Consider the following 19,375-nt stretch of genomic DNA (forward strand, 5'->3'; position numbering starts at 1 on the left):
GGAGGATGTGGCAGGAGGACGGCTTGAGCTCAGGAGTTTGAGACCAGTTTGGACAACATGACAAAAACCCAACTCTACAAAAAATACAAAAATTAGCTGGGCATGGTGGTGCATGCCTGGTCCCAACTACTTGGGAGGCTGAGGTGGAAGATCCGTAGTGCCTGGGAGGTCGAGGCTGCAGTGAGCCATGATTGCACCACTGCACTTCAGCCTGGGTGATGGAGCGAGACCCTATCTCAAAAACAAAAAAGAAAAAAACTAAAGGAATACAGATCATTTGTCTACGAGATAGATTTCCAGAAAGATTACAGGATCTGTATCACCAGGCCCTACCCTCAAATAATCTTATTAAGTCTAAGGGCGGGGGCTTATGACATTTTATACATATTTAGAGCACCCCCCTGCCCCACCCAGTGATCACAATGCTGTCTTTTACTATGCGCAGAATGAGGACCCTTCAGCTCAGTGGCTCCAGCTGGACTGCACCTTAGAATAAAAAAACCTTTAGACCATTGCAATACCTAAGCCTTGGTTCGACTAAATCACAACCATTGGGAGTCAGGACTGAGTATGGGTGTTTTAAGCAGTTCCAGCTGGGCGCAGTGTCTCACGCTTGTAATCCCAGCACTTTGGGAGGCCAAGATGGCTGATCACGAGGTCAAGAGTTCAAGACCAGCTTGACCAACATGGTGAAACCCGGTCTCTACTAAAAATATAAAAATTAGCGAGGCGTGGTGGCGCCCGCCTGTAATCCCAGCTACTCAGGAGGCTGAGGCAGGAGAATCACTGGAACCTAGGGGCAGAGGTTGCAGTGAGCCAAGATTGCGCCACTGCACTCCAGCCTGGATGACTGAGTGACTCCATCTCAAAAAAAAAAAAGTTCCCCAGGTGTACAAAAAATACAGCTTAAACAAAATATACAAAAAAGGCCCTTAATCACCATATCACTAATAAATAAATATACTCTCAATGAGTCTTTCATGAGATAATTTAAATAAAGCAATCACCAAGTTAATCCCCATATCACTCATAAATATACGCTCAATGAGTCTTTCATGAGATACTTTAAAAAAGCAAAAATACAACATTTCAACAAAAACATTTCACACTTGTATCTTTCTCAGTCTTTGTGACACAGACACGCTTTCACATCCATCGCTTGCTTAATCCCGACCACGCTCTGAAGCTATTAGCCCCATTCTGTAATGGAGAAAGCAAAGGGAGTAGCTTTTGTTTTTGGCTCTTTCCTGTGAGGCTATGAAGAGTGAGAGATGGCCCGTGTATTACTGCAGATGTGCCTTTAAAACAGTCCTGCCTGGCAGTAGGAAGGAGCCCTGGGGCAGGTAAGCGCTGACCATGGGGAACTCCAGCAGACCACCCCAGCCCCCGGCCCAGCTGCCTTGCTCCGGGCTGCCTCTTCTTTTACCAGCCCCCTCCACCTGGCTCTGTAAGCTGCTAACCCGTTCTTGTTCACCGAGCTTCCCAGGTTGGTGAATTGGTTGAAACTTGCCATCCCAAATGCCTTCCAGACCCACCTGTGGGGATTACTTCCCAGCTGCCTGGGTTGGACATACCTGTCCCCATGGGCCTGGCTTGGCCAGAGACCACAGACAAGCATGAGGTGTGGTTAGCCTTTGAGTCCCAACTGCCCGAGACAGGGCCAGGCACATAACTACTGCTCGGGACCTGTCTGTGGGCTTGAACGGAGCCATGCTAGAGCAGGAATGTATTCTTTTTCCAGGCCTGGTGGCCCATCATTCAGCATTCTCTTCAGTATACTTACAGTGTTAATGGAAATCCTCAAAAAGGCCCCTGAGCAGGGCTAGCCCACCCTGCTTAGTTGATTTAAAATACAAAGAGGGCCAGGTGTGACGGCTGGCACCTGTAATCCTGGCATTTTGGGAGGCCAAGGCAGGAGGATTGCTGGAGGACAGGAGTTCAAAACTAGCCTGACCAACATCGTGAGACCCCATCTCTCAAAAAAATTTTAATTAGCTGGGCATAGTGGCATGGTCCTAGCTATTTGGGAGGCTGAGGTGGGAGGATCACCTGAGCCCAGGGAGGTTGAGGCTGGAATGAGTCATGACTGCAGCACTGCACTCCAGCCTGGGTGACAGAGCAAGACCCTGTTCCACCTCCCCCCAAAAAAGAAAGGAGATGAAAAGAAAGTGAGAGGTAGAGGCCAGGAGCCAGGGCTTCAAAACCCATTTGTAATCACTGGAAAGACAGAATCGTCATGACTAAGTAATTACCCCCAAATGCCCAGCTCAGGGACTTTTGACTGTAAATCATTGGTTTCAGAAAAGCTTCAAATCGACAAACCAGCCATATTACTGCTTGAATCTCCCAGCTGGGGAGTTTTTTTCCCCCAGGAGTCTTTCAGATTCACAACTTGTCATGGGAAATCTTATGTAAATTTTTTGGATGCTTGTCAAATTTGGAAGGATTTCTCTGAAAGTTTCTTATATACGATCTGTGACAGACACACTTGCTGTTTAGAGTAAAGCTTTTAGATACGTGCCCTTCAAGCACAAGAATTCTAGAGAAGTCTTCAGAAGCCATGTAAAGGGTCTTCCCCCTGCCTGCCCAGGGGCAGGTGAAGAAGCAGGAGGAAGGGTCCGGGGGGGCTGTGCCCATCTGTGAAATCAACTCGAAACCCTTAGGCACATCTTCCAAGGAGACTCTCTTCCCTCAAAGTCCACACATTCCAGGAGGAGGGGTGGAGTGGGGGGGATGGGTGGCTACACGGTCCCTAGTTGTTTAGCCAGTGCATTTTATTAAGGGATTATAGGCCACCAAATTACAGCTAATATACAAATGCCAGCTGTGCATGCTGGGTTCCAAGTATTGTCATGAGCTAGCTCACAGAAAGAGGGCCAAACCACTCAAGTCGGCTTAATGAAATAAACTGGGTTACAAACACTCGTAAAAGAGGAGGAAAAACAAGCGACACCCCCTCAAGAGCCAGGCCAAGATTCTTTAACCTGCCATGCTGCCTGCACCCCCACTCCTCCCACCATCTGGGTCCTCTCAGGCAGGGCTGGGGATATCAGGACTGAAGTCTCCATGGCCAGCAGGGATGTGGCTTAATGCCGCCAAACTGGACAAGGCAGACATACTTGTCTGCCCTTTTTGAAGTGCTCTGCACCCCCAGTTAACTGACTCAGAAGTGCCACTCTCCTGCAGGAACGTTTCTCTCTTTTCCTCATATTTGGGTTGAGGGGTATGTGTCTGAATCCAGAGGCCACTATGTAAAGGAAAGGAGGTTCAGTACTGGTGCCTGGGGGTCTTCCTGCTTTGCCTCCCCAGTGTGTCCCACACATCACACTCCCCTTACCAGCTTGTCACCACCCCAACACACAGGTGCACACACATGGGCACACTCACACACACATGCATGCATGCACACATGCACACCCACGCATACATAATGCCCCCCCACATGCACACATACATACTCACATGCACACACATGCACGCACACGCACGCACACATGCACACACATGCACACACTGCATGTTTGCAGAACTTGATAAATCATCCATTGTGAGAAGAGCATAGACTCATGGAAAAAACATTCTCTGTCTTTGCGGCCAGGAAAACTTTGGTTGAAATCATCAGGCTCTGTCTGAGTGACTTTGAGCAACTTACATTCCTCTCTGAGTTTCAATAATCTCATCTCAAAATGGTGACAATAATAATCAAGATGGCACTCCTCGATCTGGTGGCTCTGAAAGCCAAATTAAACCGTGTTTCTGGTGCACTGCATGCATTGCACTGTATGGCACGCATGGCACTTGGAAGAGGAGGCTCTGTTCATGTGAACTGCCACATGTAACATGCTTCAGAGTCACATGTGACAACAGCTCAAGCCCCGTTCCCCACCATTCACCACCACTTTCCCATGCTGCAAAGAAATGTACCAGGAACTTCCGGTCCCACCTGATAGACGGCCCTGGAGATGCACCATGGCTTTAGCATCAGCCGCAGAACTCGAAGATTCCCCGCTTGGCAGGTCCTCAGCGCCCGGCAAGTCAGGTTCCAGCTCCATGGCAGGTCCTCAGAGCTAAGCAGCCCAGTGGCCATGCCAGCCCCAGAATCTGCTGCCACCCCTCTGGTCCCTGGCCCCACAACCAGGGCTGTGTTCTTTTAGTGGCACAAAGTGCCAATGTCAGTGAGATTTAATCAGGCAAGGAAAAAATGCTGTCCAAATAACTCTGATTCCTCTGGCTCTCCTCCCCCTACCTACCCTCACCACCACCCTCACTAATCCTCAGAGACTGCTTTCCTTCAAGGATAAGCAAAAGGCTCCTAACTCCCTCCTAAAATGTTTTCTCCCTGTCTCTGGGGACTCACCAGGGACAAGGTAAAAATAAACTTCAGCGCTTGGATAACGGCACATCCCTGTTTCTCACTGGACTGAGGCTGGCTTTTCGGCAGATCAAACAGAACTTAGGGAAGACCTCAGACCCAGAAGCATCACCGAGTGCCGGGATCCCCTCCAGGGTGAGAAAGCTAAGAGCAGAGAGCGGCAGCCTTCCCTGCCAACATTCCCCAGACATTCCATCTATGTTCTTAACTCTTTACGAGTTGGAGAACCCACGAGTTTCCACACAGTCAAGCAAAAAGTCCCATTCTGCAGCAGCACTGGAGAAATTGCTATTTCCGTGGGCAATTTGTAAAAACCCAGGCATTTTCTTTGGAAGCCTCCCAAGTTTAGGCTGGGATTGAAATGGCTGTAAAGAATACTTATCTGATGAATTTCATATCAACATCCAAGATTTGGAGGAAAGCAGGGAAAAGGAGGTAAAGTCAACTCATCCTGTTTTTCTTCCCATGATGGGTTACTTCCTAAAAATGGTCTTGCTGTTTTATTACATGCTGGGTAAGCTACAGGTAGAGCTTAACCCAAGGAAAATCACTTAATTAAATGAGTTATAACTATTGGAATTTCATACGTTGTTTTGATTGTTGATTATTTTAGAAGGGCATCTGCATCCTAATTCAATAAATTATATCCCAAAGGGTATATAATTCCATAGCTAGAAGGGAAAGAAGGGGGAGGGGAGAACACGGCCACAGCCTAGCTGTACAATTAAGGGAAAGAGCACGTTTAATTTTTAACGTCATTTTGATGGCCTAGTCCTGAAAAATCATGGTAAGTTACAACGCATGCTTGCCTTCTCCACGTTTGCTTATTTATTATCTGTCTCTTCGACCCTAAACTTTAATACCATCAGAAAATAGAAACGTAAAATCTACTAATCTACTGGAGTGTCATGGAGTCCTATGTAACCACAGTTTGCATTTGGCTCTGTCATTTCCTGTGTGACTTCGGACAAATTAATTAACTCCTCTGACTTATTTCTTGATCTGTTGGATGGAAATAATGCCTACCTTGCTAGGTTGTGAGGATTACATGAGGTGACTTACTGAAAGTGGATAATAAAGAGCATGGCATGTGGCTGATATTATTCCCCCCGCCACCTTATCATGATCTGGTAATTCGAGGACACTGTCCACTACTGATAATATGAAACTCTTAGCATAAAAATTTGTGTTTCTGTAAATTATGTTCTTTTATTACCTTTTCTCCTTTTGCTATGGATTTATGCATTGATTTGTTTAATTAATATAGGATAGCCTCTATTTGTTTATTTTTGGAGGAGTCTCTCTATGTTGCCCAGACTGATCTCAAGCTCCTGCCCTCCTGAGATCCTCCTGCCTCAGCCTCCCAGAGTGCTGGGATTACAGGCATGAGCTACCTCACCTGGACCATTTTAATTTAAACCCTTTTTTGGATAGTTTTATCATTTTTCCATGAATAACGGCTCTAGGGCAAAACACGATGCATATTTTATTTCTGTATACTACTCCTTTATTTTTATACCCCAATAATGAAAAGCAAATGGGTACTACAGAATCCTGCCTTTCTACAAACATCCCATCACCAGAAAGTTTTATGTAAGAGGGAAGGGAAGGGAGGGGAGGGGAGGGGAGGGGAGGGGAGGGGAGGGGAGGAAAGTAGGACGATAGGAAGAGAAGAAGAAAGGAAGGAAGGGAGGAAGCGGAAGAAAGGCAGGGAGGGAGAGTGAAAAGGGAGGGAGAGAGAAAAAGAAATTAAATTAAAAAGCCAATAGTATGCAGAAAATGATGCTTCCATTAACATTAGCTAACCACATTGGTATTTTCATGAAAAAACAAATGCAAGATATCACAGTTAGCCTCAGTGTGTGTGCCCTGAACTCATGCTCTCCATCCTCTGGGGACTTTGGCTGTAAACCAGACTCTTATCTGAAGTATATAATTATGGAAGAGATAGGGACAGTTCTAAAGGCATTGTTTTATTCTATGATTAAATAATGTGACTTTAAAAATGAAAAAAGTTAAATATATATTTACTCTATGGTCTGGGAATCTTTAAGTATAAAGGTGCCACAATAAGCTCTTTTTAGAAAATGACTGAATATAAACAAGAATTCCTGAGAACAGCAACACCTACTCAAGTTTCCCTGAAATCTTTGCCATTTGTGGGGATGAGTGGCGTTCTTTAGGTGGTCTTGCTCTGGAGTCTGGAATTGGAGCCCGGTGACACCAGCAATCTTTGTGCCCACGAAAACTTGGGGTGACAGTGCTGTCGAAGGATGCTGCCGGATTTTGCTGGCCCTGTATCTCCAATCACCTACATGATTTTGCTCTAGCCTTTACTGATTGATTGACTGATGGAGGCAGATTCTCGCTTTGACACCCAGGCTGAAGTGCAGTGGTGCGATCTTGGCTCATTGCAACCTCTGCCTCCCAGGTTCAAGTGATTCTCCAGCCTCAGTCTCCCAAGTAGCTGGGATTACAGGCGCCCACCACCACGCCCAGCTAATTTTTGTGTTTTTAGTAGAGATGGAGTTTCACATGTTGGCCAGACTGGTCTCAAACTCCTGACCTCAGGTGATTCACCTGCCTTGCTCTCCCTGAGTGCTGGGATTACAGGTGTGAGTCACTGTGCCTGGCACTGCCCTAGCCTTTAAATCACTAATTCAGAGTGTCACAGGGCAGCTCCCCAGATGGCCTCTGAGAAGCTACGCATGCAAGTGGCATGGCTGTTATTGACCACAATGCCCTTGCTCTTCAAAGGGATTTAGAAACCTCAGAGCAATTCACAATAGGTGTGTGTGTCCATGTGAGTGCATGACTGTGTCTATGTGTGTCTGAGTATGCATGCGTGTCTCTCTGAGTCTCTGTGTGTGTATCTATGTGTGCCCATGTGTGCCTGTGTATGTGTGTGTGTGCCTGGCTCTGAGAGTCTCTATATATGTGCCTGTGTGTCTACTGTGTGTCTGTGTGTCTGTCTTTGTGAGTCTCTGTCTGTGTGTATGTCTATGATATGTTCATGTGTGTGTGTACATATGCATGTGCCTATCTCTGAGTCTCTATGTATGTGTCTGTGTCTGTGTGTACGTGTGTGTGTCTACTGTATCTGTCTTTGTCTCTATGTGTGTGTCTGTGCATATGTGTGTCTCTTGTGTCTATGTGTGTGTCTGTGGGTCTGTTATATGTCTGCATGCGTCATTGTGTGTCTGTGTGTTTGTGTGGGTCACTGTATCTATGTGTCTATATCTCTTGTGTTTCTATGTGTGTGTGTATATACCTTCTTCTTATGGAGGGGGAAGTCCCAGCATAGAGGGTGCAAGCAGGTGGCCAGGCCACCTGAACACTGTGACAAAGCTGGAGTAAGACACCAGGGCTCACCAGGCGAACACATGACCTGGACTGGTCTAACTCCCACTCCTCTTCATCAATTTCCTTATTCTTTTCTCGAGAATTATAGAAAATAAGCATCTTCTAGGCAATTTACCACTTAGTTGATCACAAAACTTGTAATGGATAAGGACAGAGTGACCTCTTGGTGTCTAAAGGGTGGGAACACCATGTTTGACACCAGGAAGACAGAATGAGAAACAGTCACTGGCTCACCCCTCCTTCCATGAGATTTTAGCTACTATTTGGGGTGAAAAGAGTCAAGTACTGAGTTGGCTGGCCAGATAGGGTGAGTTGCTGAGTGCCTATTATAAGCCCTGGGGAAACATCCCAAGTGGAAGCTGAGGTCTTGGTCCTAAGATTGCACATTGGGGAAGGGAACTAAGGCTGGGAGCTCTAACTCAGAGGCTGACCTGGGATGGAGGCAGGCGTTGCTGGTGCCAGGAGTTCCCTGAGCAGAAGAGGAGCTGGGACCTTGCATGGCAGAGCTGACTGCCGGGCACTGACACCCAGCCCCTTGTCCTGCAGCTCCCACTTCCGTCCCACTGGTTAATCAATCATCTTCCCTCTCTCTGCATTTCTGTGTTTTCTAACCCTGCTCCCAGACCCTCATTCACTGCTTTTGTAAAGACAGAGGAATTTTTTTTTAAAAAGCAACAAATGCCTTTGCCTGGCTCTGGGGATGTTTTACGACATAATTACTGCTTTGAAAAGGAATTTTCAAGAGAAACCACGTTGTAAGTAATGTGTAGTGCAATTATGAAAGAAACTTGCAAATGCAGAAATATGCAGAAAACAGCACACACACGCAGAAGTATATTTATAGCAACTAGAGAAATGTGTTCAGAAGTGCAGTCTCATGCAACCCATCTTAATCTTTCAGGGGTTATTTATTTATAAAATGTCAGCCATAAGATTGGTTGAAGAACTCCTATCTCAGGTTAAAGTCAGCTGCTAGTACAAGTAGCATTTTAAGAAAGATTCTCTTGGACGCATTTTGTTATCTTTTACTGATCTGATCCGAAGGTAAAGGACAATTTCTCCACTAGCAAAGCCCAGTACATATGAGGCCCAATATCAAGAAACTTCAAGGAATTAAGGCCTTAGCATAAGCCAGATCTGTTCTTTTGGAAGAACAAAAGATGATCAATAGGCGATTTATTTCAAAGTGAGGCTGAGAAGGTGAAAGGAAAATAAACAAATCCACAAGACAGAGGGAAAGGCAGAGATGCACTCAGAAACGCCCATTAGCTGTATTTTCTAGTTTTGTAGAAAGCAGATTTCTTTTGTGCTTTGTGTGCAGTGAGCAGGCATCCTCTGCTTCTGTGTCACGTAAGGACTTTTCCAGGTCTTAACTACTAATCTGCGTTTTAATTTCACATTCCTTTCCTGCCTTCCGACACAGGACTCAAACTGAGGTTGAAATTTGCTGCACATTTCTTTCTCTCATTCCACTGAATGCCACAAAGCAATCTCCACCTGTAATCAGAACGCCGGGCGGGGGTTATGTTGGAAGCTTTGTTCTTTAAACGAACGCGGCCCATCACTCTGGCAGCGCTCTTTCTTTCTTTTTAATTTAGTGTTAACTTTGTCTACACGCTCATTTCAGGTTAGATATTTGATCAACATCATTACGCATCAGTGCCCTTAAAAATGTAAAAATACCTTATTTATAACTGATATACCATACACTTCAGTCATTTAAAATGTACAATTCAGTGGTTTCTCGGTTTCGCGATAGGATTGTACAACCATTGCCACAATCTAATTTGAGCACGTTTTCATCCCCCCAAAAGAAAACCCCATACTCATTAGCTGTGATTGTCATTCCCTATCTCTCCTCACTCCCTCTAGCTACTGGCAGCCTTTTATCTCCTTTCTGTCTCCACAGATTTGCCTATTTTGGACGTTTTATATTAATGGGGTCTTTGTGGCTGACTTCTTTCACTCAGCATAATGTTTTTAAGATTCATCCATTTGTAGCACGTGCCAGTGCATTTTTTTCCTTTGCTGAATAAGACTTGATTATGTGGATAGATCACATTTTGTTTATCCATGCATCAGTTGACGGGCATTTGGGTTGTGCCCACTCTCTGGCTATTGTGAATGGTGCTGCTGTGAACACCTCTGCAGGCATTTTTGCAAGGTGTATGTTTTTCGTGTCTGTTGGGCACATGCCTAGGAGTGGAATTGCTGGGTCAGATGGTCACTCTATGTTGAACTATTTGAAGAGCTGTCAGACAGTTTTCCAAAGCAGCTGTACCTTCTACATTTCCACTAGCGGGGTGTGAAGGTTCCAGCTTCTCTACCTCCTTGCTAATCTCATTTCTGATTACAGCCATCCTTGTGAGTGTGAAGTGGTTTTTGGTTTTCTAGCATTCTTGGTTTTCTAGCTGGATCCCATGACGTGGCCTTTGGGTAGGATAGGGTGGAGGCAGCAACAGAAAGGGCTGTTTCTAGGGGCCTGGACTGCTGTCCCCCTTGCTTTAGCCCCCAGCGGGCTGCCGCAGATGGAATCTGGGGGAAAGAGGATGGGGTACTGAGAGCCTGGAATGTTCTCTTCCTCTCTCAACAGCCCTTCCATACCACCTTCTTCTGCTCCTGACTCTCTCACACCCACCATGGAGGCAAAAGTCCAAATATTTTTGGAAGTTACCATTTGTCATTTTCTAATCCGGGTTGCCGTTCGTTGGAAAAAAAGGATATTTAGAAATAGCACTGGTATGGTTAAGTGAGTGGGTGATATGCAAAACTCAAACCCAAACAGTCTTGAAATCCCAAGGCACTTCAGGACTGCTCACTAACACATTTAATCCCATATTTGGGTCTGGAAAATGTCCCAGCTCCAACCAAGAGCCATCATGGCATCATCATCTCTCAACCTGAGATCCCAAGAAACCCATTTATATAAATGCTAGGAAACTCACTAGGTTCATTTTGGGGTCTGGAGAATAATCTTTAAAAAATGCTTTGCTGTGTATATAAAAATATTTTGGGTCCCTGGGAAAGTACAGGAGAGGCAGGAGCTGCCCTGTGGCTTAAGCACTCCCGAGCAGCAAGCCAAGAGCTACGTTTAGAAGTATCCCCCCCAAGCTCCACACATGATTATACAAGGGATCCTATGGCCATAAAGTGATATCATCTATCAATTACCCATTAGGAAAGTAGGCTCCCATATGCATACCAGGCCCCAGTAGAAATAAAATCAGAGCCGCCTGAATTAAATCAGTTCAGGCCAGGAAACGGAAATTAAATGTCCTCAGACCCTCTTTTCTTAATCTCTGGTTATTTGGTTTCCATGAAATTCACCCTTTCCCAAGGATGATTTTTGAGTACGTACTTTGCAAGCATGTGTGTGTGTAATCAAAGCCTTATGTGAAAAAACACATACTTTGTTTTGTTTAGGGGTTACATACACTCAAAAGAGCGATGGTCTGGGGCCTGGTGGGAGTGAAGCTATAAAGTAGAGGTCCTGTTCATAACAAAAGGGGATCTGCTTGCTTAAGAAAGGGGTCTCAAGCTTGAGAAGGGGAGGTGGTCCTAGAGTCACTTCCCTTACTCAGAGGAAGATTAAGCTAAGTGAATGCTCATAGGAGATTTCTTTGGGAGATGATTAACACTTCCTTTCCAAAGAGGAATTGAGAAGAGGTTAGAGAATGTGTGTCTAGAAGCTGGGAAGAAGTTGGAGGATTGCTCAGTGAGGAGAAAGTCAAAGTCTCTTTCAGATATAAAGGAGGTCGAGTAGAATTTTTAAGAGGTAAATAGACCTAAGAACACTTTGTTTTAACCTGTAACTTAAATTCCTTTGAACTCTTGACTCGGGGGTATTCTGTTGTTTATAATAGCTATTAGAAGGGTTTTCAGGCCGGGTGCGGTGGCTCACGCCTGTAATCCCAGCACTTTGGGAGGCCGAGGCGGGTGGATCACGAGGTCAAGAGATCGAGACCATCCTGGTCAACATGGTGAAACCCCGTCTCTACTAAAAATACAAAAATTAGCTGGGCATGGTGGCGCGTGCCTGTAATCCCAGCTACTCAGGAGACTGAGGCAGGAGAATTGCCTGAACCCAGGAGGCGGAGGTTGCTGTGAGCGGAGATCGCGCCATTGCACTCCAACCTAGGTAACAAGAGTGAAACTCCCATCTCAAAAAAAAAAAAAAAAAAAGAAAGAAAAATCCAACACAATAAAACAAAACAGAAAGCTGCCGTGAATGATCTGTCTTGAGTTGGTCAATGGAGATTGGATCAGTCAATGAATCAGATTTGTATTCAAACTCAAAGTAAGAAAAAAACGAGTCCTTTGATACATGCAAAATCAGGCCTGTTTTAGGATAATCTTGTTAATTTAGTGAGTTGCTTAGACTACTGCTGATGAATTTAGGCTGTCCTTTCTCATGAAGATCTCTTAAAGAAAATATATGCATTTTGAGCTCTGCTTCTTGGAACCATTTAAATGAGCCTACCTGCAGGTGATGTGGTGTGTTCTTGGTCTGTATTTGACTGAGGATGGTAGATATGGGTTATGATTTGGTAACGGAGCTTGGAAAACCAAGAACTATCATGGGTTGGAGGTCCAGGGAAGTTATGGAAGTCCGCACAGTCACACAGGCAACCAGAATCATCCAGAATTTAAAGAGGGGTCAAGGTGAATCAATAGGTTTAAAGCAGTCAATCAAAGTGTCTGTTAATAAGGAATCCAGAGTTTAGGTCGACCAGGAGGACAGGACCTAGGCATGCTGACAGCAAAGGGACCAACAGGTGCATGAAAAGACAAGCTATGGTGGACATCACACTTAAGGGAGGCCAGAGCAGGTAGGAGGCTGCTCCATTTCCCTGTGCCAGGGATTTTCTGTTCTTCCTGTTAGGGCAGGGGTCAGGCTCCCCGGGGAGCTCCAGTGATGTGCCAGTGGAAGCAGGTAGGTGTGCAGGTGAGGAGAAAGTGAGGCCAGGTTATCCGCCAGGTTATATGTATTGGGGCTCAGAAAATGTTACCCAAAAATGAAGGCCTTAGAAGCAGCTCTCTTTGAACTTTTCTCAACTCTGGCCCTCCTGTCTCTGGCCCCTTATCCTCCCCCAAACCTAGCCATACAAACTAGAATCCCTCTTCCCCAGGGCAGTTTCTAGGAACCAGAACCTCTTTTCCCAAGCTAGCCATAAAGCCTAAAAATATTAATTTAAATTTCCCCTTTCACACCTTTCTATGTAAAAACTAGCCACAAAGAAATTCTCAGCTGGGGATAGTGGCTCATGCCTGTAATCCTAGCACTTTGGGAGGTCAAGGTAGGAGGATCACTTGAGCCCAAGAGTTTGAGTCCACCCTGGGCAATACAGGAAGATCCCATCTCTACAGAAAAAAAAAAATAAAAATTAGCTGGGAATGGTTGTACATGCCTGTAATCCCAACACTTAGAGAGGCTGAGGTAGGAGAATCACTTGAGCCCAGGAGGTCGAGGCTACACAGTGAGCTGTGATTGTGCCACTATACTCCAGCCTGGGTGACAGAGTGAGAACTCATCTCACAAGAAAGGAAAGGAAAGGAAAGGAGAGGGAAGGGGAGGGGAGGGGAGGGGAGAGGGGAGGGGAGGGGAGAGGGGAAAGGAAAGAAAAGAAAAAAGAAAAGAGAGAAGAGAAGAGAAAAGGAAAGAGAAAGGAAAGAGGGAAGGGAAGACAAGGGAGGGGAGGAGAGGGAAGGGAAGGCAGGGGAGGGAAGGGATTCTCTGACCTACCCTGTTTGACTATAGGTCATAAGAGCCCCATTCCGAAGAGGGTCCTGCCCTATGTATACTCAGAAGAAAAGAACACTGCTCAGAGAGGTCAAGAAGAAACTAGAAAGATAGGCCTTGCTGGATCTTCCCACTCAGCCCATTAGCATCAGGTCAGACACTTTGTCTAGTTGAATTATCTGCATGGCTGCCCATACTTCATTGAACCTAAGCATAAAAATGGACAGTTTGCCTGGATCTTTGGGTCTTCATTTTGAAGGCTCCTGTGTCCTGTAAAAGCACGATCAAACACATTTGTGCCTTTTCCCCTATGAATCTGCCTTTTGTCAGCGGATGTTCGGCAAACTTTCTGAGGGCAAAGGTAAAGATTTCTCCTCACCCAATAGCAACATCAGCCGACAAGAAGTCCCTCATTTTGGACCTCCTCTTTGTCCTGCCAATTTCTTTTCTTTTCTTTTCTTTTTGAGACAGGGTCTTGATCTGTCATGCAGTGGCGAGATCTTGGCTCACTGTAACTGCCACCCTTGGGTTCAAGCGATTCTTGATTCTCTTGCCTCAGCCTCCCGAGTAGCTGGGACTATAGGTGCACACCACTACACCTGGCTAATTTTCATATTTTTTGTAGAGATGGGGTTTCACCATGTCGGCCAGGGTGGCCGCCAATTTCTGACAGAGGCCAAGTGGCCCGTATAGGTGAAATCTTTTCTTAACCTAAGGCTCAACGTGTTCCTGAATGTGCAAGCAGTCCTCTTCCTCATTCACAGTAAAGCAAAGTTCATCCTTCCCTGAGCTGAGGCAACCGTGAAATTGGCGAGCTAGGAGGAGCCAGGAAATGCCCAATGGAAAGAAGTGCAATGTCCTTTAATGCTTCAAGAGAAAAAAAAAAAACGTAATTACATCCTCCTAGGCCGTGAAGGCACTGAAAATCTATAAGGACAATGAGCTTACACTTGATTGTTGGATTCATTATAAAAAACAGAATAAATTTTTTCCTTTTTTTTTCAGAAAAATGTATCTGGGTAGTATAATTTGATGTAAATTATAATAAAATATAGTTCCCTAGAGAAGAAGGAAATTGGTTCAAAGTATTGGTTATTTCCCTCTTGTTGCAGGAACAAAGGTGATGATTTAAAATTCATAGACCAGGAGATGCCCAGTAGCTGAGAGCTGTCTGTTAGTGTTTCTTAATAAACTGGGGGTCCAACGTGGTGGCTCACGTCTGGTCTGTAATTCCAGCACTTTGGGAGGCTGAGATAGGCAGATCACCTGAGGTCAGGAGTTCAAGACCAACCTGGCCAACATGGTGAAACCCTGTTTCTACTAAAAATACACACACACAAATTAGCCATGTGTGATGGTGGGTGCCTGTAATCCCAGCTACTTGGAGCCTGAGGCAGGAGAATCGCTTGAACTTGGGAGGCATAAATTGCAGTGAGCCGGGATTGCGCCATTGCACTCTACCCTGGGTGACAGAATGAGAGTCTGTCTCAAAAACAAACAGACAAACAAGGCTGGGTGCAGTGGTTCATGCCTGTAATTCCAGCACTTTGGGAGGCTGAGGCGGGTAGATCACTAGGTTAGGAGTTTGAGACCAGCCTGGTCAAAATACTGAAACCCCGGCTCTACTAAAAATGCAAAGAATTATCTGGGTGTGGTACTAGGTGTCTGTAGTCCCAGCTACTTGGGAGGCTGAGGCAGGAGAATCGCTTGAACCTGGGAGGCGGAGGTTGCAGTGAGTGGAGATTGCGCCATTGCACTTCAGCCCACGTGACAGTGTGAGACTCTGCCTCAAAACAAACAACAAACAAAAACAACAATAAAACCCAGGAACTGTGGCTTCATTGTTGCTCAGCTGGAACTAGGCATCTCAGGAGTGAGCCCGGATAAGGGGCAAGTCTGCGGTCCCCTTCCTGAGTCTGCCCACAGTGAAGTCACCTGGGGTGCTCTCTGCAGGGGCATGCCCGCTCCTTCACCAAAACTCAGGAGACATTTCAAAGCATTAAAACCAGGGCGGCCCACATGGTGGGGTTTCCAGAAGTCTGACGTGTGCTCAGAGCCCAGGGGTGATGTTCTCCCTTGTGGCCAGATTAACAACCCCTTCCTCATTTCATGTGTGATGGACAGAAGCACCTACCTGCGGGCATCCTACCCCAGCCCTCTCAGTTCCAGACACTGATCTATTTGTATTGTGGTAAAATATACATCATATAAACTTGACAATTTTAAGTCAAGTTTAAATGTGCAATTCTGTGGCATTAAGTACATTCACAATGTTGTGCAGCCACCTCCAGAAGCTTTTCAGATTGCAAAACTGAACCTCGCTACCCATCAAACAGTAACTTCCCACTCCTCCCCGCTCCATCTTCTGGTAACTCTATGTTGCTTTCTGTCCCTGTGGGTGTGACAATTCTTCATAGCTTGTACAAGAGGAAGCATATATCAACAATATTTGTTTTTAGTGACTGGCTAATTTCACTCAGCGCAATGTGCTCAGGGTTTGCCTGTGATGTAACACGTGTCAGAATTCGCTTCTCTTTTTTTGAGACGGAGTTTCGCTGTTGTTATCCAGGCTGGAGTGCAATGGCATGATGTCGGCTGACTGCAACCTCCACCTTCTGGGTTCAAGCAATTCTCCTGCCTCAGCCTCCCGAGTAGCTGCGGCTACAGGCATGCACCACCATGCCCAGCTAATTTTTTGTATTTTCAGTAGAGACGGGGTTTCACCATGTTGACCAGGATGGTCTCGATCTCTTGACCTCGTGATCCACCCGCCTCGGCCTCCTAAAGTGCTGGGATTATAGGCGTGAGCCATCGCGCTTGGCCTGAGAATTTGCTTCTTTTTTAAGGCTGAGTAATGTTCCACTGTGTGGAGAGATCACATTCATCCATCATTGGACTCCTGCGTTGTTTCCACTTTTTGGCTACTGTGACTAGCATTGCTATGAACAGGAGTGCATAAATATCTCCCCAAGTCCCTGCTTCCCATTCCTTTGGGGATTTACCCACAAGTGAGATTGCTGCTCCCATGGTGATTCTGTGTGCAGTTTTAGGGAAGCTCTATGCCATTAGACACTGTTAGATGCGCATCTTTCCCACCTACCGCTTCTGCTGCAAGCAGCACTTGCTCCACTCCCGAGGCAGGCGGGGACGCTGCCCACAGACATGCCTGCTGACATCTAGGACAGGTTTAGCCTTCTGAGCCCTGCCGGGGTGGGATTCAGGTAACCCCATGCCCCTTTGACTCCCAAGGTGGCCAGCTCACCCTGACCTTTCCTCCATCTGCTTGGTTTGCATTCGCGTGCCAGGCTGGAATGGGAGCCTTGCTCTGAAGTCCAGCTCATATGTTTGGCCCGTAGGCCTCACTCTGGGGTCTCCCTCCTCCTGCACACTCAGGGCTGGCTGCTGTGCTCATTGGGAACCTGGGGCCTTGGTGGTAAGGCCAGCTGGTCTCTCTGCTCAGGGCCATGGGACAAGAAGGAGGCTGGAATGGAGGATGCCTGGTGAGCATATCCCACTGGCCTCGGTGGTTTGAGGGTCGGTGGCTGCAGGCTGATTCGGGCTCCAGACCCATTTAAATCTCCTTGAATGTAGGTGGCCTTCAGGGAGTGGGTGTGAGTTCAGGTCAGGCCTAAGAGCCTGGAAAGCCAGGCATATGCTAAGCCTGGGACACTGGAGAGAGAATAGGATCCTTTTACATGTGAACAAGGGCCCTGAGCTGGGAGCAGGGTTAGCAAAAGCCCGGCATGGCACCATGTCGCAGCCCCGGCAGGCTCCAGTCTCCATGGGAAAGCAGAGAACAGGTCCAGGCTGAGGGCATGAGCCTACGGGGTTAGCCTGGGTTTGGGAAGAAGCAACCACAGCTTAGGGCAAAGGAGAGCCGCTGGCCCATCCTAAGCCATTGACACAAGCTTTAGAGCAGGAAGACGCTGCTCACTAGCATACAGCTGACCTCTAGAAGTCCGCCAGCCTTAACCGATGCTGATTTAGGAATGAAGCAGGCTGGCACCTCTTCACGCCGGCAGCTAGGAGGGATGAGGAGGTACAATCTGGCAGGACCCCACCAGCTAGCTCCAAACGAAGCCCCTCCCCAGCCCCTCTGCCCCGACACGGCAGCTTTGGTCATCATCTCTGTTGTCTAGAGCTGTGAGTTTCTAGGGCCTGCCTGGATTCTGCACAATGGCCGCAGGTCTCCTTTCACAGACATAGACATTACAGCAAGCGCGGCAACCGTCTCCCACCTGGAGTCCCAGGGTGTCAGCCCCAGCTGCCCATGGGGGTCCCCCGGGAAGTTTTATGAAAAGCTTTTCTCTGCATCCCCCACTAGGGATTCCGATTGTACTGATCTGGTGGAGGGACTTGGTATTATTATTTTTGAGAAACATCTTAGGGTTTCTAGGGTACAGCCATGAACAAGAACCACTGCTGTAGATTCCTAGACCACTAGGTCTCACCGGCTTGCAGATGAGTTCTTCAGTTCACGATGGAACCTAAGGGTCTAGGTCAGTGGTTCTCCTGCCTGTATTAGAATCACCTGCAGGGTGTGGTAAACCACATTTCAGACAGGTTCCCAGGACAGACTGATGTTCTGACTGTGGGAATATACTTTGAGAGCCACAGATCCAGGCCCATGATCAACCTTAATTCTTGGATTTAGGGCTATTGAAAGAAATAGAAGCAAGTCGTGTCCGTCACTGTACTTAATGTTTACAGCTTCCTATTTTCACGTGGCTTCAAAAGATCCGCCCCTTTGCCTCTAAACTATCAGGGGATAGAAACTCCAGCAGAGCAACTGCCCCATGGAACGGGTTAATAAATGATCCCTTCCCCATATGTAGAATGGAAAGTTGACACTTAAGAACCTTTCGCCCAACTTTTTCCCACCCCTCCCCTGAAAAAAAATGAAATAGTGAAAAGAAATATTTTGTTTAAAGTAATAGGATGTCTCTTTCCACCATGAGGTCCCACTTACAGAGCTGAAAAGCCTGAATACTAGTAGCACGCATTTCTTTCTACATTAAAGTAGTTTCTTAATGGCATGGTATTTCAGTACTTGAGTTTGCCCAATGTCAGGAATGAAGCAACCAAACCAAGACCCTGATCACTCCCTCCTGTGTCTCTGATGGGCAACTGGAATAGTCAGAGGTTATAATCTGCAGCCAACAGAAAGCATTTCGACTCTTTTTAGAAATGAGAGACTCATCCATGACTCATCTACTCATCCATCTCTCTTCCCCAACCACGAGGAAACACACTCACTTTTCTTTATCTCGACACACAAAGAACACAAATGTTGCTGATCCTGAGACTCAACTTCCTGTTATTAAAGAGGAAATACTACAATTTAATAGAACAAGATTTTTAAGCAAAGCAGAAAGTCTAATAATTTCAGAGTTTGCTTCCCACCTACAGTTAACTAGGTCACAGCTGTAAAGGAAGAGAAAAAATAAATCACTCCAAACCAGGAGCACGTAAAGTCATCTGTGGCCAAAAAATAAATTCTTTAGTTTTTCTTTTTTAAAAGAGGGGACTGTCAATCTAACAGAAACAAGCACATCTGATATATGCTAGAAGAAAAAAACCCATCTGATCAGACAGTAGGTAAAGGCAGTATCTCAGGCCCACTAATTTAATCGTTATACAAAACAGAGAAGGAGTGAAAATCATGTACTTCATATCTAAAGGCTACAATACCCCTTTAATCCATGCAAAGCACATCTTTAGTATTCTACACAACCCATAAAGACTCCCATTGGTCATGCAGGAGTTGGAGTCTTTAAGGCCCAGGACTGCTCAGGTCTGTAGGACTTCCAAATTCTCATAGTGGACTCTCTGACCTTGGTAGGATGTCAGAGAGGGAGAGATCCCTTCAGAGTGGATTGTATTTTTAAGCATTCCCAGTA

At 46.2% G+C, this 19,375-nt stretch overlaps 1 protein-coding gene and 1 non-coding gene across 16 annotated transcripts in view; both read right to left on the bottom strand.

The window, feature by feature from the left end:
* Positions 1 to 19,375, bottom strand: part of FRMD4A (FERM domain containing 4A) — a 696,700-nt gene that overhangs the window by 331,075 nt on the left and 346,250 nt on the right. For 4 of the 15 annotated variants that reach the window (XM_035252799.3, XM_035252802.3, XM_035252795.3 and 1 more), the window contains exon 1: positions 3,944 to 4,492. The exons of the other annotated variants lie outside the window; for them this stretch is intronic. In XM_035252799.3, coding sequence (XP_035108690.1) covers positions 3,944 to 4,087 — 144 coding nt within the window. In that variant the 5' untranslated portion in view covers positions 4,088 to 4,492. Of the gene's footprint in view, positions 1 to 3,943; positions 4,493 to 19,375 lie in introns of those variants that run through there. 15 annotated transcript variants of the gene reach the window in all.
* Positions 9,326 to 9,390, bottom strand: LOC118143499 (small nucleolar RNA SNORD78). Its single transcript, XR_004727705.1, has one exon. It is a non-coding gene; the product is annotated as a small nucleolar RNA SNORD78 (small nucleolar RNA).

The sequence above is a fragment of the Callithrix jacchus genome, chromosome 7 (genome assembly GCF_049354715.1).
Source record: "Callithrix jacchus isolate 240 chromosome 7, calJac240_pri, whole genome shotgun sequence".
Lineage (NCBI taxonomy): Eukaryota > Metazoa > Chordata > Mammalia > Primates > Cebidae > Callithrix > Callithrix jacchus.